Raw genomic sequence first — 20011 nt, 5'->3', positions numbered from 1 at the left:
GTAACTAGACCCCACCTAGCTAGCGCAGACAATGCCAAGGCTCCTGGGCTCAGTCTTTACACTCCCCAGCTCACATCAGTGGAAGCAAGGAGAATTATTCAATGAGGAAACAAGCCACAGAGTTGCTGCGCCCAACGCTTGACCTATAAAAAGATCTCTCTATCTGGTCTAAGGACCAAGACCTCTGTCCCATGAGCTCTCCTCTTCACATGTACAAAACATCCCTCCAAAATCTGCACAGCATGTCTGGCAGTATGGGAAGAGGAATATCCCCACAGTTTAACATATTAGAACCTTGTTGCCCTGGGATGAAATATGTTAACTGATGTTTAATGGGTGCCTCTGTTGGCTCTACAGGGTGGTGCTGTGGGTTAAACCACAGAGTCTAGGACTTGCTGATCAGAAGGTCAGCAGTTCGAATCCCTGCGATGGGGTGTTGCTCGGTCCCTGCTCCTGCCCACCTAGCAGTTCGAAAGCACGTCAAAGTGCAAGTAGATAAATAGGTACCGCTCCAGCAGGAAGGTAAAACGGTGTTTCCGTGCGCTGCTCTGGTTTGCCAGAAGCGGCTTAGTCATGCTGGCCACATGACCCGGAAGCTGTACGCCGGCTCCCTCGGCCAATAAAGTGAAATGAGCGCTGCAACCCCAGAGTCGGTCACGACTGGACCTAATGGTCAGTGGTCTTTTACTGTTGGCTCTAGTGCCAACCCAACAGAGCTGAACTTTAGGGAAGCTTTTAATGTTTGATGCATTACTGTATTTTAATATTTTGTTGGAAGCTGCACCAGAGTGGCTGGGGAAGCCCAGCCAGATGGGTGGGGTATAAATAATAAATTATTATTATATTATTATTATAACTTGATGGGTGAATTCTCTCACTGCCCCATCAGTGCTTCTGTCTCACCTCCCATCTCCCAAAGGGACCCATGTAATTAAAGAACACAGTAAGAGACGACTGGATCAGGCCAATGGCCCATCTAGTCAAGCATCCTGTTCTCACAGTGGCCACTCAGAAGCCTGTGGGAAAGAAGCAAGTAAGACCTGAGCACAAGATCCTTCTCCCCTCTTGGGGTTTCCAGCAACTGGTATTCTGAAACATTTCTGCCTGCAACCATGACGGCAGGGCAGAGCCATTATGGCTACCAGCCATCAATAGCCCTCTCCTCCATGCATTTGTCTAATCCTCTTTTTAAACCGTCCAAGTTGGTGGCCATCACTGCCTCCTGTGGGAGCGAGTTCCATAGTTTAACTATGCGCTGCAAAAAGAAGCACTTTCTTTTATCCGTCCCCAATTTTGCATGTAAACAAGGAGTGGGGTACACTTTTCAGCCTAAGTGCCACATTCCCTCGTGGGTGACCATTGGGTCGTGTGTGCCAGTGGGAGGTGATGCCAGAGACAAAAGTGGGCAGAGCACTGAATGTGACTCTTTGTGCAGTAGGCAGCATTTCAACTACACAACAGTCAGAGGTTTCCACACATGCTCATGCCTCTTTCCATTGAGACAAGCAAGAGGCATTACCACAATTCCATGACACATTCCACTCAAGCTAAAGCACTCGGAGAGGGTGAGAAAGCAGGAGGTAGAGCTGATGGAGGTGAATACCCCCAGTTAAACACCCAAGGAAACATTGCTATCATCCTCCTTTGTTATTGGTCAAATGGGGGGGAAAAGAAATATATATAAAAATAAAAAATTGTCCAGCAGCACCTTTAGAGACCAACTACGTTTGTTCTTGGTATAAGCTTCCGTTTTTATGCACACTTCTTCAGATACACTGAAAAGAGTTCATTAGATGAACGAATCTTGTTCTTCCCCCCAGTGGAAGTACCATCTGCACCTCATTGAAGAGCACGGAAAACAATGCCAAGTGACGCAAGTGTGAAAGGCATTCATAATGCCCTGGAGAAAGCGACAGCAGCCATGGAGAGCTCACAAGGGGTAGCGCATCTCAATGGCCATGGCTCAGACCAGGCAACAGTGTATAGCAACTGTCTCCCATCCGTGTCCTCAGCTGATATTACAGCAGTCAGCCACCTCCTCCTCACTCCTGTTGCTGCAACAGCAGTCAGCCACCTCCTCCTCACTCCTGTTGCTGCTAGCATTGCTCTCATTTGCGTGGTTGAAGGCTTCCTTTACACCAACAGAGTATGCTGGGAAGTACAGACACCATACATTTTCCTGAAGAAGACCTGTCTTTGCCCAGGTTTACATGCAGAGTAGGGTGGAAAAGGTAAAGGAATAGGGAGAGGCTTGAGTCTGGGGAAAAGGCAGGATATAAATAAATAAAATAGATAAGTGAATAATAAAAAGTGGCAAGGTTAGGGCAGGTACTATAACAGAAGACTGAGTTGTCACAGGCAGAGTTGTAAAGTAAAGCTATAGTGATCCAGGAAAAGCTTTTTAGTGAGAGTGTGTGCTTTGAAGGGGATTGAATGATGGCTGCAGGCATTGCAAACAAAGAGGTGCAAAGTCCTTTTCCCTTTATATCTTTTAGATACTGTGAGCCTGAGGGATGGGTTTGCCTTGTGTTTTGTTGAAGCTGCTTTGGAAACTAATCTAACAAAAAAATGGGGTGAAAAGGCTTTAGTGCAGTATCACTCAGATCAGATAAGGACCAGGGAAATCCAGGTTCAAATCCACACTCAGTCACGAAACTCACTGGGCAACCTTAGGACAGTTACTACCCTTCAGCCTAACCTAGGTCACAGGGTTGGTGTGAAGGTTAAATGGGGTGAGAATTGTGTGCACTGTCTTGAGCATCTTAGGGCTCCTCTGGGGCAGACGGAAAACCTCTTGAACCTGTGCTTTCTAGGCATGGGGCAAGCAAAGTTTTGAAGAGCCCTTAAAGCAGGGGTCAGCAACCTAAGGCCCATGGGCCACAAGCAGCCCATGGGGATCGTTTAACTGGCCCACGAGCCAGTCCTGAACTGAGCCGCTGCTCGGCGAGTCCCCGTGTGCTGCACTAAACCTGCGCAACGTGGTGTGGGGACTTGCTTCCGCGGCACTGGAAATCGCGTCTGCACAGATGCTGAAAATCGTGTCTACGAAGATGCAGGAAATCGTGGGCACACGCGCTCACACATGCTCGCAATCTGGCCCACAGAGGGATCCCCACTCCCCAGGCGAGTAAACCTTGCTGACCTCCCTTCCTCTAAGGCAAAGGGAGGCATATAAATGTACTGATACGGATCAACTGAATCCCCACTGATTTCACTGGGTTTCATCTAAGCAGCCACATTCACTGGGTTTCATCTAGTTTTGCAGCCACATTCACACAGCTAGCCACAATCTGTATTGATCCTGATGTCATGAATCCCATAGAGATGTCATGCAGGGGGTGGTCAGACCCTGTGGAGGGTGCTAGTGGGATGAGGGATGCAAAACTGGGTCCCCACTAATTGTTTGAGTCCAGAGATGAGGACAGTAGACTAGGGAAAGGAGATCTGTATATGCAGGGCAGGGCTTCTGCAGATTGGCAGAGGGAGTGTTCAGGGTTCAGTGGCTTTGCTCTCAACCTCAACTTTTGCCTCCTCCTCTGCACAAGAACTCTCAGCTGGGCTTTTCCCTTCATAGCAAAGCTCTGCTCCCAAGGCACAGCTGGATTCTGGCAAACTTGTTTGCTGCTTCCTAGCAAACTGGTTGCAGCTTTTTCAGTTACTGTGTGCAGTATACCCTGAAAGCACATAGAATCTGAGAATTGTAGAGTTGGAAGGCACACTGGGGATCATCTAGCCCAACCCCCCTGCCATGCATTCAAAGCAGATTCAAAGAATTCAGGGCACTGCAATTCACCCCTCACACATATCCCTCCCTGCCCCCAAACCCTGCTTCCTAATCCGGATCCTCCTGATAAGAGCTGGTTGTGGTCCAGCATCAATAAGGACAATGGAGCTCAGCATCCGCAGATGTACAGAAGCGTCTGTTGTTTTTTTTAACTTGGCAGGTGAAATCCTGGTAGCACTGAAGCCACCAGAATCTTTATTCCCTGGGGCTAAGTTTTGATCCGCCTTGGCTTGATGACTTGGCCACGTTGGAAGCGCTCTTTCTGTGCAGGATCTGGGTAGCTCCTGCCCCTTTAAGAAAGGCCTGCTGCTACGGCATGACTCAGCATTCTTCCGAGGAGGCTGAGCTGCTTTCTTTGGCTCTCGGAAATTTCCGGCAGTGAGTACAACGCGGGACGGGATCCTCCTCCTCCACTGGGCTTCTGCTGGGGGCACGAGAAGGCGACACCTGCTAGGGCTTCGTGATCCTATTTCCCACTTACCCGAGAGTAAGTCCAGTGATTTCAGTGGGGCTTCAGTGGTTAGGGTCGCGCGGTTAGCCCCCTCCCCAGCATGCAAAAAATAAATAAAAATGCAGTGTTTAGCGTGGGTAGCGGAGGAAAGAGAAGGAAGGAGGCGTGCCAGTCCAACTGATCTGCTTTGTCTTTTCTTCATCTTTTTCTCTAGTGCCTGGAAAATATACGATCACCTATTTCCCCGTACGCGGTGAGTGCAAAATCACGTAACTAAAGACTTGCATGAATTCATGCCCCCCCCACCCCATGATCATGATGGGTTTGGACCCCTCTTTAGTAGAGAAAGTGTTGGGGCAACCTCAGAATAATGCATTTACAGTACAGCCGGATCTTCGCCTATTATGATTGCTCGAAAGCAGCCCTGTTTGACTTCCGTGAGGTTTACTGTACAGGAATGAAAGGGATTGCACTTCTGACCTGGAGAGAAACGTTTTGCAGGCGAGAGCTTTCTCTGTTAGATGGAGACGGAGTGAGAAAGATTGCAGACCCGAGGAAATCAATGGAGGAGCTCATGGTTTTTCGCTTTGGAATGGTTTTCTGGAAGGGGGCAGGATGAGAGAGAAGATGGCGGGTGCTTCTTAAAGCACAGTGGGCAGACCTCAGGCACCTTGTGAGAATTAACGAACCAGTGTGCTGTGTGTTCACACCTGATGATTTGGGTTTCTGCCCCTCCTAGGGCGCTGCGAGGCCATGAGGATGTTGCTGGCAGATCAGGGGCAGGAGTGGAAAGAGGATGTGGTAACCATGGAGATTTGGTCCAAGGGAGACCTCAAGAAATCTTGTGTGAGTATAAGTAGTAAACTCTGGAATTAGGATTTGGGAGGCGGGCAGTGAGTCTGTTCTTGTGAGAAATGGGTTTTCCTAGGCCCTTCACACTGGTCCTTTGCTCCTCTGTCTACACACTGGAAGCTACAAGCCAACCGGGCCCCTTTTCACTGAGAAATAGGTATGGGGTGTCCAGTCACTAACCTTTCTGCCTTTCCTCCCCTTCCTCACCAGGTCTTTGGCCAGCTGCCTAGATTGCAGGATGGAGACTTTCTGCTGTACCAGTCCAATGCGATCCTGCGCCACTTGGCAAGGAATCACGGTGCGGTTGGTGATAGGCAGGGGTGCAAGTAGAAGTGGAGTGTGTGGACCTGGGCTTATGGCAAATCTGTGCTGGTTGCCTTTCCAAGGGAGAGCTGCATGCATATGGAGGAGATGTGTGTCTGTAAATATGCCTCTTGGGTGGGTCAGCAGGTGAATAGATGGCGATGGTGGTGGTAACAGAAGATAGCACTAATTTGTGTTCACCTGTGATTTGGGTGTTTATTTAGATGTTTATTAATTGTACACCACTTTAATATTTGAATGATACAAGTATTTTTCTGAGTAATACCAGCCACAAGTCCTGACAAAAATAAAAGCATAAAGTAATAGGGAAGAAACAAGAATCCAAGAATCAAAAACATAAAACTATATTAAGTGACAGTTGACAATGGGTAATATATAAAACAGGAAGTCAAAATTGCATTGGGGCCCAGATCCTTCACTACTTGAAGGCAGCATTTGGGGGGGGGGGATGGGGCACAATTGGTAGTTACTAAGTTTTGTTTTTTAAAATATTCCCCCTCAAGAAAGCAGCAGATAGATGAGAGCTCTTGCTCTCTGTGCAACTATCCTGTGAGAGAGTCTGGATAGTAATTTGAACATTCCCTCACCGACCCGTTTTCTTTGCTGCTCAGGACTCTATGGTCAAGATGCCCGTGAAGCGACGCTGCTGGACATGGTGAATGATGGAGTGGAGGACCTGCGTGTTAAATATGGCCGCCTCATCTATCAAAACTATGTGAGCTTGGGTGTGGGAGGGCTTGAGTTTGCTTCCATACACTGAAATTGAGAGCTCTGTCCCCTTAATAGACTCTTGAAATATCTGTCAACTAGGTAGGGTGATGGAGAGATGTCTTTTTTTAAAAAAAAAAAACCAAACCCCAGTCTTTATTAAATATATTTCACAAAATTATACAACAATATACTATATTACAATTTGTATCCCATCCCATACACCAAAAAAAATTAAAAATACAATAAATTTTTAAAAAGTCCTAAAATAGACTTACAATTGTTCTCAAAAAAACTACATTACACTTGTTATATTTTACACAGTATCATATTATTATATTATTTTCTTAAGTCTTTTGGAAAAAGAAAAAAGAAATAAAATGGAAACATTAAATTTACATATATTATCTATACATTGCAAGACTCATTCAAGATCTGCCAGGAGGTTTTTGCTGTCACAGTAATTTTTCAGATATTCCTTGAATATAATCCATTCTTGATTTACTTTTTGCGTCAAATACCCTCTTACTCTCCCTGTCATTTTTGCCATTTGCAGATATTCTAAATGGGAATGGTTTGAAATAAGAAAATCATTTTCGGTAAAACATTCATCTTAACTGCTGATATCCTACCTTAAAGGGAGAGGTGGAGTTTGCTGCAGATTTCCAAGCTTTTCTTAATCTCATTACATGTTTTTATCTAGTTTTCTTGATACAAGTCTATGCATTTAGCAGATAACCAAACTCCTAAGTATTTTATGTTGTTCTTAATCTCTAGACCCGTGCTTTCTTGTAGATCTTTCTTCTCTTCTAGGCTCATGTTCTTAGCCAACAAATTAGATTTTTTGTAATTTAATCTAAATCCTTCTTGCTTACCAAATACATTTATTATTTTTATTGTTGTGGGGATACTCTCTTTGGGGTTTTCAGTTGTTATTATCAGGTCATCCGCATATGCTCTTACCTTACATGTTTTTTGCCTAACTTAATTCCTTTTATTTTTTACCTCCTTAAAATTTCATTTTTGGAAATCTTTTTTGAAGAGATGTCTTAAAACATGTGGGTTTTATTGAAGAAACGTCCTTGATCAGGGTAGGAAAACCTGTTGGACTAGAACTCCCATAATTCCTGACCTTTGGCCATAACAGTTTAGATGATGGGAACTTCTGGGGTTCCCCAGCTTGGCCTAGATGCTTGCAGCCCCAACATTCAAGCCTATAATCCAAATGTGTGCAGTTCAGATGATCACTCCCAAGTTGCAAATGGTCCTTGATAAAAGGGACAAGTTGGGAGAGAGTAGAGTCTGGTTTGCCTGAGGGCATGGCTGTATGTGCTTCCTGTAAGAGGAGGATGGGGAACCTGTATCCCTATGCATGTTGTTGGGTTCCAACTCCCATCATCTTGATCATTGGCTCTTCTAGCTGAGACAGAGGGGAGTTGGAGTCAAACACCCCTGGAGGACCACAGATTCCCCACTCCCGCTGTAATGAAAGAGCGCTGCTGGGAGCCAAGAAAATGCAGGTTCCTTGCTTCCACTGCAATGAGTCATGTCACCCAGGCTCGGAGCTCTCTTCTAGCAGAATGATTATTGTACCTTGACAGGAGGCGGGCAAAGCGGACTATATTAAGGCCTTGCCGGGAGAGCTGCGTCCTTTTGAGAACCTTCTGGCTCAGAATGATGGTGGGAAGACCTTCATTGTAGGCAAACAGGTAAGGCAATCTGCCTGCTGGAGATCCAGTCGTGGGTTGGTCTTGTCCAATAGGGGGGTTTCACATCTCAGGAAAGATTTTTCATGGAAACCCCTGCTGAAAGAAGGGGCGGGAGGCTTCGTTTTACTAGGACCCTGCAAGGTGCCTTGTAGTGCTGTTTTCAGGTCTTCAAAGCATATTGCACCTGATATCATTGTGATGACAGGTGAGTGAAAAGATGGCCAATTTGGTCAGGAGGATGATCCTGATAAGCATCCCTATGCTTGCTATAGTTCTTTACTTCATCAGCTTGTACTTTGTTTTCAATCCTCCATCCAGAGCTGTTCCTAGTCCATGGTATATATTTTTAAAAAATCAAAACTAAGGGTGCAACAGAAGAATTGGGAGCACATTTTGAGTGCACTCAGGTGACATCAGGTGATTGACAGATGGGCCAGCCTCCCCAACCTGTCCAATGTGGCATGTGAAGGATGGGCTAGTTCACCCCCCCCCCCAGCGCGCTGTAAATTAAGTCTTGCAGGCCTGGCTCCAGGTTTGCCAGAGCCCTGGGTACCCTACTAGGCCACCTCCTTGACCAGTGGGCTTTCTTGCCAGGTCAGAGAAAAACAATATTCTGTAGTGGTCCCTGCAAGAGCACTGGAGCCCTAGTAGTTGCCCAAAGGTGCCAGGGGCTGATGCTGATTCTGCCCATAAATCCACATTCTATGACCAATAAATGATGTATTCCGGGATCTATGTAAATTATGCATGTTGTGTCAAGGGAGGGGCAAAAATCAATTCAGGCCGCTGAAACCACATCCCTAGTTACCAGAACCTTATGTAACCACTCACTCAGGCTACTGAGATTTTGCTACTTGTTGCCTCTATGCTTCTAAGCCTCTCACCATAGCCATAAGAACTAGAACATTTGCTTTTTTAAAAAAATTATTTCATGTTTTTATTAAAAATGGGACATTTTCAAAATTATAGGAGTGAAAAACAGTTGTTTGGGACCTCTATTCACACTGTTCAAAACTTGACAGAACTGCTTTTAAAAACAGTTTAAAAGAAAACTGAGATTCTGTACCTAGTTCTGACTTCTGTGCTTTCCTGCAATTCCACAGAATTATTGCACACACAAAATCCTGCCTCTGCTTTAGGAGGTGTGCAGCCAAAAATGTGGTAGAGATTATCCCTGCAGTGGCTTGTCTTGTATTCAGTTTACATGCATGCTCTGGTGTGTTTTACTATACAGTGGTACCTTGGGTTACATATGCTTCAGGTTACATACGCTTCAGGTTACAGACTCCACTAACCCAGAAATAGTACCTCGGGTTAAGAACTTTGCTTCAGGATGAGAACAGAAATCGGGCTCCGGCAGCGTGGCGGCAGCAGCAGGAGGCCCCATTAGCTAAAGTGGTGCTTCAGGTTAAGAACAGTTTCAAGTTAAGAACGGACCTCCGGAATGAATTAAGTACTTAACCCGAGATACCACTGTAGTATGCTGTGACACACCCGCCCCATGTGAACTTCCCCCTGCTTAAGCTACATCTAATGTATTGAGGAATGATGGTGTTTTATATTTGACTGGCCCTTTCTCTCTCACCCACGGACACCTGCCTCTTTTGTTTTCTTCTTCCTCCAGATCTCCTTTGCTGACTACAATCTGCTTGATCTATTAAATGTGCATTTGGTCCTGGCCCCCGACTGCCTGGCTTCCCTCCCCTTGCTGGCTAGCTATGTGCAGCGGCTCAACGCCCGACCGCTCCTCAAAGCTTTCTTGGAGTCTGATGCCCACAAGCAGCGCCCCATCAATGGGAATGGCAAGCAATGAAATGGATTCCTTCACCAAGTTGCAGCTTTTCTGGTGACCTCTGGGTGCTTTGTAGTTTTGTATACACTAATGTTAATGAAGCGAGTTTCAATAAAGAGTTCTGCACATCTTTGCTTGGTAGGGAAAGTATGGTAACTAAATTCAGCAGAAGCCCACTGCAATCAAGAGGAGATGTGATTAATTTGCTAGAGCCAAGTGGCTTATTATAATTGTTGTAGTTACAATTGTTATTTGTTAAATTTATATCCCATTTCCCCTCCCGAATGAACCCAGGGTAGCCTATATAGTGAAGCCATAAGCTAGGATTTATAGCTCTTGTGGCTTCAGAAGTGCAGCACAAGACAACTAAGGGTGAATATAGCCAAGGTGGTTAAAAAGAAGTAAATGCAAGAGCTCCTGCTTTTAGATCAAGGAGGCTGTGTGTGATTATTCCCCCGCCCCATGCTTTCCCCCTGATCAGAATCGGAGTCCCATAGCTCTGTTCACCCCTTTAAAAGTTATAATAATATATTGTTGGCCACTTCATTTCGATGCACTCTAGCTCTCCACTTCCCACCTTTTGATCTTGGTAATTTCCAGACAGGTAGCCATAATAGTCCTCTAAAAGTTTAGTGGCTCATAAGCTTTAGTGAACTAGATCTCACTTCATCAGATGCATAGGATGTGATCCTCAGTTGTAGGTGTGTGCACATATTGCCATGCCTGAGGCTGAGAGATTTTAGCCTGCGCTGCATTTTGTGACAGCAAGTTGGTAAAATGGCTCACTCCTCAACCAGGTTAGATGTTCTCTGAATCATATTGGGGAAACAGCAGGTGCAAGATCCCATTGGGCCAATGTGATTCAAATCCCTGTTCCGTTACGAAGCTCCCTGGAGTGCTTTAAGCACATCACTTTCCTAGCCTATGGCATAAGTTATAATGAGAATTGTAATGATTTTGTACACTGAAGTCTAAGAATAAAACAAATGGCATTAAATTAGATTCTGTTATACAAAATGGTCTCTTTTGCTGGAAACTTCCTCCTGGCTTGTGCTTAGGGAGGGGGTGGGTGCTTAGGGTAATCTCATCTAGGCTGCCATTTGCTCTAAGCTGAGCCAGGAGGCTTGAAGCAAGATAAGTGAGCTCATTAACTTATTGAGGGTTAAGATGGTTGCTTTGATCCAGAGGTCTGCCTATGCTCAGGGTGCTCTTCTACTCTTATCTCTGGATCATGGAATACTTTCTCTTTCCAGAAACAATAGAGGTTGAGTTAGGTACAGAATTACAGTCACAGGGTCATGATTGCTATCGTGGTATGTGAAGGCTTTCTCCCAATCTTCTGAAATGGTTATCCACCCAGTGGCTGTGTGTGTTTCTCAGCCTTCTATAGAGACATCCAGGCAGAGATTTGTAACTCAGAAAAGTTCCCTTTCAACTTCTGAAGCTGCATAGAGGCTGCTGTGACACCTGTCATCCAGAGTCACATGCTCTTGTTCTTCCCAATGCATTTTGCTGCTGGAGGTAAAAGGCAAGATGGTGTCCCCTCCCCCCAGCCTTCCACATATAGAACTTGGCAGTTGAATCTCAATTCGTTTCTGGCAATGGGACAGCTTTATCCACCTGACGTCCACAGGCTGACTTGTGAAGACAGGCCCCATGATACACACAGCTCAGTCCTCCAACCCCTTTGTTCACTGTTCTCTTGCAGGGTTGCCTGGCATCTGCTGTGCCCACTGTATTCTCAAGTGAATAACTGCAGTGCAGCAACGGTAGCACCAATGTCTTGTGTGAACAGAGCAATTCAGGGGCACATGTAGTGTCTGCTGGAGGGTGTTGTGAACTGCCTCCCTCTGCCTGTAGTCTTGGTCAGGTGCCTTTGCCTACAGTATGTCTATAACATAAGAGGGCAAGCAGATAAGACAGGCGGACCACCTGCCCAGTAATAAACAAATGTTAACGCCTGGGGGGAGGATGAGACTAAAGAGGGTGAGAGTGGCTGGGGACTCTGGAGACTCAACTGGGGGGGCTGCACTTGTCTCCCCCTAACAACCGCTGCTTGAGATGACCACTTTACACTGCCTAATTGAGCATGTTTACATTGCTTTTTTTAAATGAGTGCTGGGAATGAATCTTGCAGCTTTCCCCTACTGCTGTGCTAACCAAGAGGACCCCCTGCAGCCCATTCCAGTGTAATGAGATCATTCTTCTCAGACCAAGAATCAACAGGATCAGAGAGATCAGCTCCGTAATCCTCCTCCTGGCAGCACAACTGCAACAGCTGTTTGAAAATGAGGTAAACTGGCAAAAGCCAGGACATTTGGAAATAGAAGGAAATAGAAGGCTTCGGAGCCGTTCCTTCTCTCCCGGTTAGCCTTTGTCCAAAACATCTGAAGGCAACCAGGTTTCTCTGTGATACTCCCTTGTCACTAAGGAGAAGCTTCTTGCTGTACTGTATTACTGGCTTCTTGTACCCCAAATTTGGTACATGCAATCTTGCTCTGTGTGCATCCTATGAAAGTAGAAATTACTGAAGAATGAGAAGATACAGAAAAGAGTGAATAAAATTATGCTGGTGGAACATTTTCCCCATGGAGGAAAAAAACAATCTAAAATTTCTAAAGTATCTGAAGAAGTGTGTATGCACACAAAAGCTCATACCAATAACAAACTTAGTTGGTCTCTAAGGTGCTACTGGAAGGATTTTTTATAAAGTTTCTAACTCAGAAATGGGAGAGGGAATATAACAAATTCACACAGATAGGTAGAATGTTAGTGTGTTTTTAGTTTATTGCTGATTTCAATTTTTTTGAATGTTTCAAGCACGGTAGTTGTTCTTAACTGTTTTACCAGTATTTTTACTATTTTTTCTCTTTGTAAATCACTTTGAGGTTTTATTTTTACAATCAAGTGGTGTATACATTTTATGAAATAAATATATATACAAAACTATGAACAGTACTGAGAAAAAATATTTGTAATACTCAAAACATGAACTTGGGGATATCCAATGAAATTTGCATTGGGAATACTTGTGCAAATACTTCTTCAAATGATATATAAAGTGCTCTTAACAGATTTATTGCTGTAGTGGGTTTTGATGCATAAAAAATTACAGACTAAATTTGTTGAGGAGGCTGTTATCATAGGTTTTAAAGGGTGTCCCCCTTTAATAACCAGATACTGATGGCAAAAATTGAGAGATGGCTATATTTATTCATTTACCTATATCTTTTTTCTGTCCTGCTTGTGAATTTCCTTCTCCCCCCTTTTCTCTCTCTCTCTCTCTCTCTCTCTCTCTCTCTCTATATATATATCAAAAAAACATGGAAAAGTACAAAAAGAAAAAGAAAAAGAAAGGAAAGATACAGAAAATAATATCCCCAATGCAGTCCCTCCCCCTTCCCTGGAACAACATTGATTATGTAAAGGCAAAGAGTTGCCAAAAGATGTTCACTCCAGAATACTGCTCCATAGACTTGAATATGTTGAAGGCAATAGCCATGCTCTTCCATCATTATATAAGAAAAACATTTGTAGTTTTTTTTACCTTCTAGTGTGCAGTTGCTTGTGAATCTTCTTGAGGTGTCTGATTTTATTTATTCAAGAGTTTTCTAGGCCACCTTACAAGACAATGTCCTTCCCCATGGTTGCTTACATGCATAGCAACAGTGGCTGGTCATAGCCAGAGGTGCTTCATACACATTGTGTGGTTTTCTTCCACGTTATCAACTAAGTGTGTCCAATCCCAGCTCCCTAGAAACCATACCTGTGCTTGTCATGTTTAGAAATTTATTTTTACCAGTGTGCTGAAAACATTTAACCAATATGTTTTAAAATGTAATGTGTAAAGCACCTTTCACAGATGGAAATCCTGGAATGAAAGAGATATTTAGTATAACCCTGAAATTCCAGAAATTACACTATGGGGAGTTCTTGGAGAGGCAGAATTCGTCACTAGAAAGACAAGGGAAGTAGCTGCTGCTTCTTCTGCGATCACCGTAGCCTAATAAATATATATTTTTTGTCCAGTAGCACCTTAGAAGATTGTCTTCCATGAACACGGTCTTAACAGTGAGTCCGCAAGTGACTCTGGAGGCCAATGCGCGACTTCCACAGAGGGGACATAGCAGCCAGTGGTTAGAGACGTTCCTCATCTAGCACTGGATGCTACAGGATTCCTAACAAGTTTAATAAAAGTGGTGCGATCTCTCTACTCAGAGCACTAAAACCGCTGTAACGTTGTAAATCGTGATTCTACTTTTCTTAGTAAACAGGCTTTTTCAAAAGATGCAGGAAGTGCGATATAATACTAAACCCGAACTAAATTTAGAAAGAAATGTAGTGCTGGCAATTTTCCTTATGGCAGAATCTTTGTATACCTTTGCTCATTTATTTTTGAAGCATTTTTTTAGTTCTACATTTCTGCTAAAAAGGTTGATTGAGTCGCCTCAAACGACGCCAAAGGAAACAGCGTCTTCTCGAGCGCCCCTGTTGTCGCTTATTCGGCGCCCGTCGCATCTTGAACGCGGCCTGGATCTTTTTATTTTATTTTATGCAACCTCCATGGTATCAGGTCTCTTGGCTGTCACTGAGAAGTTCCTATAACCGAGGCGCGGGGCACTTTACTTGCTTGGACAGTCGCGGGGCGCTGATGAACTACCACTCCCATCATCCCCTGCGCTCTGACGTGAGGCGAGACCGAGTGCTTCGCTCTTTCTCGTCTCGGGCCGGCTGACATCAACACGTGCCGCCCGAGGCGGTGACGTAGAATCTCCGCGCAAAACAGACGAAGGTGACGGGGTCGGCTAGTGTTGCTAAGTGGGGGACCCCGGCTTCAATAGGCGCTATGTTGGCGGCTCGGCCTCTGGTGCTCCGCGGAGCCTGCGCTCATGCGCGTCTCCTTTCCGCCGCTGCAGCTCCGGAATCGGTGAGTTCTTTCCCCTTCCCTCCGACGGGCTGCGGGGGAGAAAGAGAAGCGCAGACACTGCAGGTGAAGGGGCGGGGAGGAGCCGTGAAGAACAGGTCTTGACAGGTCAGCTGCCGCTTCTTGTTCGCTGTAAGGGCTGAGAGTTGCCGTGCCTCGATTCGGAGCGGGGCTTCGGTTTCTCCTTTTTTCTGCTAGTCTCTCCCCTCCACCCCCCCCCCCCCAGGTTTAGGATGGGCTCCGGGATGGCAAATTTATCAGGATTCAGTCATTTCTCTCTTTCTTGCACAGGCACCTCCCAAAAAAACACAGTTTGGGCCCCTCAAGGATGAGGATCGCATCTTCACGAATCTTTATGGGCGCCATGAGTGGAGGTGAGAACTGAGAAATTGGGTGGTGTGTGTTGCATAATGATGAAAGAGGATTAAGGTGGGGCCGTCAGTTTTTAACATAGCGGAGGAAAGCCAGCACAAAGGGGGGGGGGTGATTAAGTTGGAAAGTTTGCAGGTTGTTGTTGCTTTTAACTGGTAAATTAACTTTTGATTAGATACCAAAAGGATTTTCCAACAGAGCTGCCACATTGTGACTAGGAATTTCTCGAGAGCAGGCATGTCCAACAGGTCAGTCACGATCTACTGGTCAATTGTGGGGTGTTCCTGGTCGATCGTAGATCGCAGTCTCTTGGGAGTTGGACTTGCCTGCTCTAGAGGATATTCTTTGCTGAAGTACTGTACAAATTAATATTATAATTCCAGGTTTCTCTACTTATGTGTTCTCTATACAGGGTCAAGGCTGATGATATAGTCCTCTGATGTTAATGTGTATGCAAAATGGAATTATTTTGGAAAGCTGTTGTTACCCAGTGTTTTTGTCGTTTCTAGGTTGAAAGGGGCTTTGAGCCGAGGTGACTGGTATAAAACCAAGGAAATCCTGCTGAAGGGTGTTGATTGGATCTTGAATGAGATAAAGACTTCAGGTCTGCGAGGCCGTGGGGGGGCTGGTTTCCCCACTGGTCTTAAGTGGAGCTTCATGAATAAACCCCCAGATGGCAGGTGTGTTACAAACTAAAGGCTGATTTCGTACTCAGTACCATGCATTTCTGCTGATGGAGGAACTTGCTCTGGAACAGTGGCAATTGTTTCCACGGTTATCTCAAAAACAGCTTTGGGCTTTCAAGGGTTATTATCCATGCTGGTGTTGGGAATCAGAACTTGGGACTCCTAGCTTCCAGTTCTGTCTCACACCTTCCAAACAGTGTGTCTTAGTTGCTGGGAATGCCCTCCACTACTTTAGAGTCATTTGAGCCTTTGATTTCAAAAGTTACTTTATCTAGAGAGCCTGACTCTACAAAGCAGCAGATGCCAAAGATCAATTCTGGACTTCCAATTCTTGACCACTAAAGAATAGCTCCTGTATTTTGTACAGAGCCAGTTTAGCACATTGGGTGGAATTCTGCACACGGACATAGGAATTTCAGCTTTAAGCATCACTTCAGTAGCTGGTCCTGTTCAGAAAGTCCCTATTTGCCTTCTTAACCTTCCTCACTGGGTGGTTGTGAGGCTAAAACATTTTTTCTTGGTTTCTGACAGATGGGCAGGGTACAAATGTCACAATAAATAAAATATATTAAGTGCATGCACCTAAATATTCTCCGTTTTCCTCAGGTGAATTATTTGAGGTTAAGACCTTAAACTTCTGCCTGCTGTCTGTGTCAGTACTGGGAACTGGATACAGAGTTTGTCTGATTAATTATCTGTCTGTGTAGTATTTAGTTTGAAGCAAAAGAGATTTTTTAGTCTTGAACAAAGGCTTACGCAGAGTATACTCATTGAAATTAATGGACCTAAATTCAAGTCATGTTCATGACTTTCAATCAGCCTGCTTCTGAGTAAGACTTAGTTGAATATCAACCATTGGCTGGTGTATTGATTGCAATGGAAATGATACTTCCTGATGAATGTGTTTTCCTGGGATTCTTAATTTTTGCTGACAGGCAAATTCTCCCTGTGTTTCAGACCCAAGTACTTGGTAGTGAATGCAGATGAGGGGGAGCCAGGAACCTGTAAGGACAGAGAGATCATGCGTCATGACCCCCATAAACTGGTGGAGGGCTGCCTAGTTGCAGGGAGAGCTATGGGAGCCCGAGCTGCCTACATTTATATTCGCGGAGAATTCTATAACGAGGCCTCAAACTTGCAGGTGAGCTGCTACTCTTACCACTGTGCAGTTGTGAGCAGGGTTCTTGTTTTCCCTTGCAAGAACTGCTATGAAAAGTGAGCGAGTTGATTTCCCCCCTTAGCCTTTAGCATCTTGTATGCCTGCTTTTATTTTTTGTGTTGAAAACCAAGGCGGCAACTTTTTAGGGGTGGGTCTTAGCTTACTCTTGCTGTCTCATTAGGTGGCAATCAGGGAGGCCTATGAAGCCGGATTGGTGGGCAAGGATGCTTGTGGCTCTGGCTATGACTTCGATGTCTTTGTGGTAAGAGGAGCAGGTGCCTACATCTGTGGCGAGGAGACAGCACTTATCGAATCCATTGAGGGCAAGCAGGGCAAGCCTCGTCTCAAGCCTCCCTTCCCAGCTGACGTGGGTATGACAACTTAAATGCTCCTTCTGTGGTGGATGGTGTAGATTTGGTGCCCAACCTTGCTGTCAAATTCTCATCTCTGTCAACATATATCTGCCACCCCAGCTCCTTTGGGGGCCTTTGCTATGTCTCTCCTTTGCACATAACATTTCCAAGTGTGACATAAACTATATGCTTTAGCTCAGTGGTTATTAACCCTCTCTGGCTTACAGGCTTCTTTGAGAATCTGATGAAAGCTATGCCCCCCTCCCACATGCACATAAATTTTTTCATACAGTTAATTTTATTGCCGTGGGGGTGGTTCTTTTGTGCATGGTTTATGGAACCCCCTCAAGGTCTTTGGACCTCATGTTAAGAACCCCTGTTCCAGCTGAAATAAGTAAGTTACCTTTATCTTGCTGGATCCCCCCCCCCCCCCGCTTATGTTAGATTTATCTACCACTCTTTATCACAAGATCTCAGGGCGGTTCACAAGATAAAAATACAAGGTAAAAGCACAAAAATAGTTAAAACAAAAACAACAAAATAATAATCCCCTCCCACATTTTATGCATGCCACCCCTGCCACCTGGCTTTTCATCTGAATCTCTAGTACCTATCACTTTCCTTCCCCATTTTCTCTCCCCAGTAGCTAGTCTGAAAAGATTTTTAAAGTCCGTTTTCCCCATTCCGTTTTTAGGAGTGTTTGGTTGCCCTACTACAGTGGCAAATGTGGAAACTGTCGCTGTGGCACCCACCATCTGCCGCCGAGGAGGTACCTGGTTTGCTGGCTTTGGACGTGAGCGCAACTCTGGAACCAAACTCTTCAATATCTCAGGCCATGTCAACACACCCTGTACTGTAGAAGAGGAGATGTCAATACCTCTACGTGATCTGATTGAACGACACGCAGGTGAGAACCAACAGTTCTTAATTTGCCATAAGGAAGAAGCTATCAGCTTCTTTCAAATAACTTGTATTATTGGGGAAGCCTTGTGTCCCCTGTTTTTGTGCGCATCCATGGACCCACACCTGATTGTCTCTTGCCTTCTAACCAGGTGGTGTTAGAGGTGGCTGGGATAACCTGCTTGCTGTAATTCCTGGAGGGTCATCCACCCCCCTCATCCCCAAGTCAGTGTGTGAGACGGTGCCGATGGACTTTGATGGGTTGGTGCAGGCACAGACTGGGCTTGGGACAGCAGCTGTCATTGTCATGGACAAATCGGTAAGGCTAGTCCCTTGGCCCCTACTGCTCTGTAATCCTGCTTCATGAGTCTTCACCTTCTTCTCTTACCTTAGACAGATATAGTTCGAGCCATCGCCCGACTCATTGAATTCTACAAACACGAGAGCTGTGGGCAGTGCACACCATGCCGAGAAGGTGAGTGTTGAAGCAGAAGGTCACCCTGGAGTTCCTCCCCAGATCAGGAATTTGGGACAGTCTATAAATCCAGACCTCTTGGCATATGCAAGCCCTGATTAAAGTGTGGGGAGGAAAACTGATGCTTAAAGATCTCTGGAAAGCAAAACAACTTTCCTAGGATATTGACAACAGGCCTGTAGTTCAGTATGCAAACTTCATTTACTCTTTCTTTTTTTTGGTCCAGCATTGTGCTGTGACTTGATGTATGGTCTGTTTCTTCTCTCTGTGACTACTTATCTTTTCATAAGCATTGGAGTTGCCTCTGATTCTTTTGAAACTGATTCCCTCTGTGCAGGTGTTGACTGGATGAACAAGGTGATGTGGCGTTTTGTGAAAGGCAATGCACAAGTGGCAGAGATTGATGCGCTTTGGGAGATTAGCAAGCAAATTGAGGGCCATACAATCTGTGCCCTGGGAGATGGGGCTGCTTGGCCTGTACAGGTAATTCTCTCAACCTTCTTCTCTTTAGCTTGTGAAGAATGTGCTGAAGAATCTTGTGGTTTTGCTTGAGACAGTATATGCTAGAATCTGGATGTTTAATTGGCAAAGGGATGTATGTATATCTAGAGGTGTGTGTTCTGCTAATTCCTACTTCCTTCTTACAGGGATTGATTCGTCACTTCCGTCCAGAGCTGGAGGAACGGATGAGACAGTACAGTGAATCTAAGGTGCAGCAGGCATCTGGGTAAACACCTAACTGAAGTCACCCCTTTATACATTTGACTGTATAAAAAACGTTCACATGAAGACAGGCCAAGCTCTGCTTTGGCTTGGGCATTGAGAGCAGCGTGCTTCCTTGATTTGTGTCAGATGGGTGACAACCTACTTCAGTTACTGTTCTGCTTTGCTTTCTTAAAACGCACATTATCTATTAAATGGTTGTAACTTACTTCTTGTCTGTTGGGTACTTTTCAAGCATAGGGAAAATAAAGTGGATAGTTGCATGTTTTTTGAATTGTTTTATATTTCTTAAAGTTGTTCAAGGGTTAAAAGGGGGGGCTTCTGCTACTGTATTTGTCAAAAAAGCATCCTTTAGTCAAGGCACTTGGATTTATGTGCACACATCTTCCTGCTGAACACATCCACACCATCTTAAATTCCTCTTTGCATCAAGTACTAGAAAGAGGTGGTGGAATCCTGAGATCATAAAGTGGACTGCATCATTCAGATTGTAGAGGTGGGGTGCTATTTTTGAATTGCACCATTGGAAGGGACCATAAGGGTCATCTAGTCCAATGCCCTGCAATGTAGGAATCTTTCACCCAATGTGGGGCTCAAACCCATGGCCCTGAGAGTGTTTGCTACAAGTAGAAATTGAGCACATCAGTGAGAAATGTTCCAGCCAAGCTCACTGCTTGATGTAAGAGGGCTTTAAAAAAGATAGAAGGGAAAATTCGAAAGTTTTACCTCCCATCTTCATACCTCATTCTGCTGTATTTCTAGACAGCAGTACTTAAGAGCTGCATGTTCCTGAAATAAA

General features: G+C 44.9%; 2 protein-coding genes across 2 annotated transcripts; both read left to right on the top strand.

The window, feature by feature from the left end:
- The first annotated feature begins 1508 nt into the window (after positions 1 to 1508).
- On the top strand, positions 1509 to 10622 carry GSTP1 (glutathione S-transferase pi 1). The gene is made up of 8 exons (XM_083700055.1): positions 1509 to 1595; positions 3945 to 4271; positions 4450 to 4488; positions 4975 to 5081; positions 5298 to 5385; positions 6023 to 6126; positions 7721 to 7828; positions 9453 to 10622. Coding segments are annotated over exons 2-8 (636 nt in total). The 5' UTR covers positions 1509 to 1595; positions 3945 to 4270; the 3' UTR covers positions 9642 to 10622.
- Positions 10623 to 14340: 3718 nt separating this feature from the next.
- NDUFV1 (NADH:ubiquinone oxidoreductase core subunit V1) lies at positions 14341 to 19480 on the top strand. Its single transcript, XM_083699465.1, has 10 exons — positions 14341 to 14547; positions 14836 to 14918; positions 15426 to 15596; positions 16560 to 16743; positions 16943 to 17132; positions 17809 to 18021; positions 18167 to 18333; positions 18408 to 18489; positions 18827 to 18972; positions 19137 to 19480. Exons 1-10 carry the CDS (start codon positions 14467 to 14469, stop codon positions 19218 to 19220), a joined length of 1401 nt encoding a protein of 466 aa, XP_083555591.1. The 5' UTR covers positions 14341 to 14466; the 3' UTR covers positions 19221 to 19480.
- Positions 19481 to 20011: the final 531 nt, after the last annotated feature.

Source organism: Podarcis gaigeae, assembly GCF_964106915.1.
Source record: "Podarcis gaigeae genome assembly, chromosome: 1".
Classification (NCBI taxonomy): domain Eukaryota; kingdom Metazoa; phylum Chordata; class Lepidosauria; order Squamata; family Lacertidae; genus Podarcis; species Podarcis gaigeae.
Note: the sequence above shows the minus strand (reverse complement) of the source record. Positions and strands in the feature narration are given on the sequence as shown.

Bases quoted from the DNA above. Each gene is read 5' to 3' on its own strand.
- GSTP1 (XM_083700055.1), top strand. The intron at 4,489-4,974 runs GTGAGTGCAAAA...TGCCCCTCCTAG, and splicing joins CACCTATTTCCCCGTACGCG to GGCGCTGCGAGGCCATGAGG. The intron at 7,829-9,452 runs GTAAGGCAATCT...TTCTTCCTCCAG, and splicing joins CCTTCATTGTAGGCAAACAG to ATCTCCTTTGCTGACTACAA.
- NDUFV1 (XM_083699465.1), top strand. From the start codon at position 14,467: ATGTTGGCGGCTCGGCCTCTGGTGCTCCGCGGAGCCTGCGCTCATGCG. The intron at 14,548-14,835 runs GTGAGTTCTTTC...TTTCTTGCACAG, and splicing joins CCGCTGCAGCTCCGGAATCG to GCACCTCCCAAAAAAACACA. The intron at 18,490-18,826 runs GTGAGTGTTGAA...CCCTCTGTGCAG, and splicing joins GTGCACACCATGCCGAGAAG to GTGTTGACTGGATGAACAAG.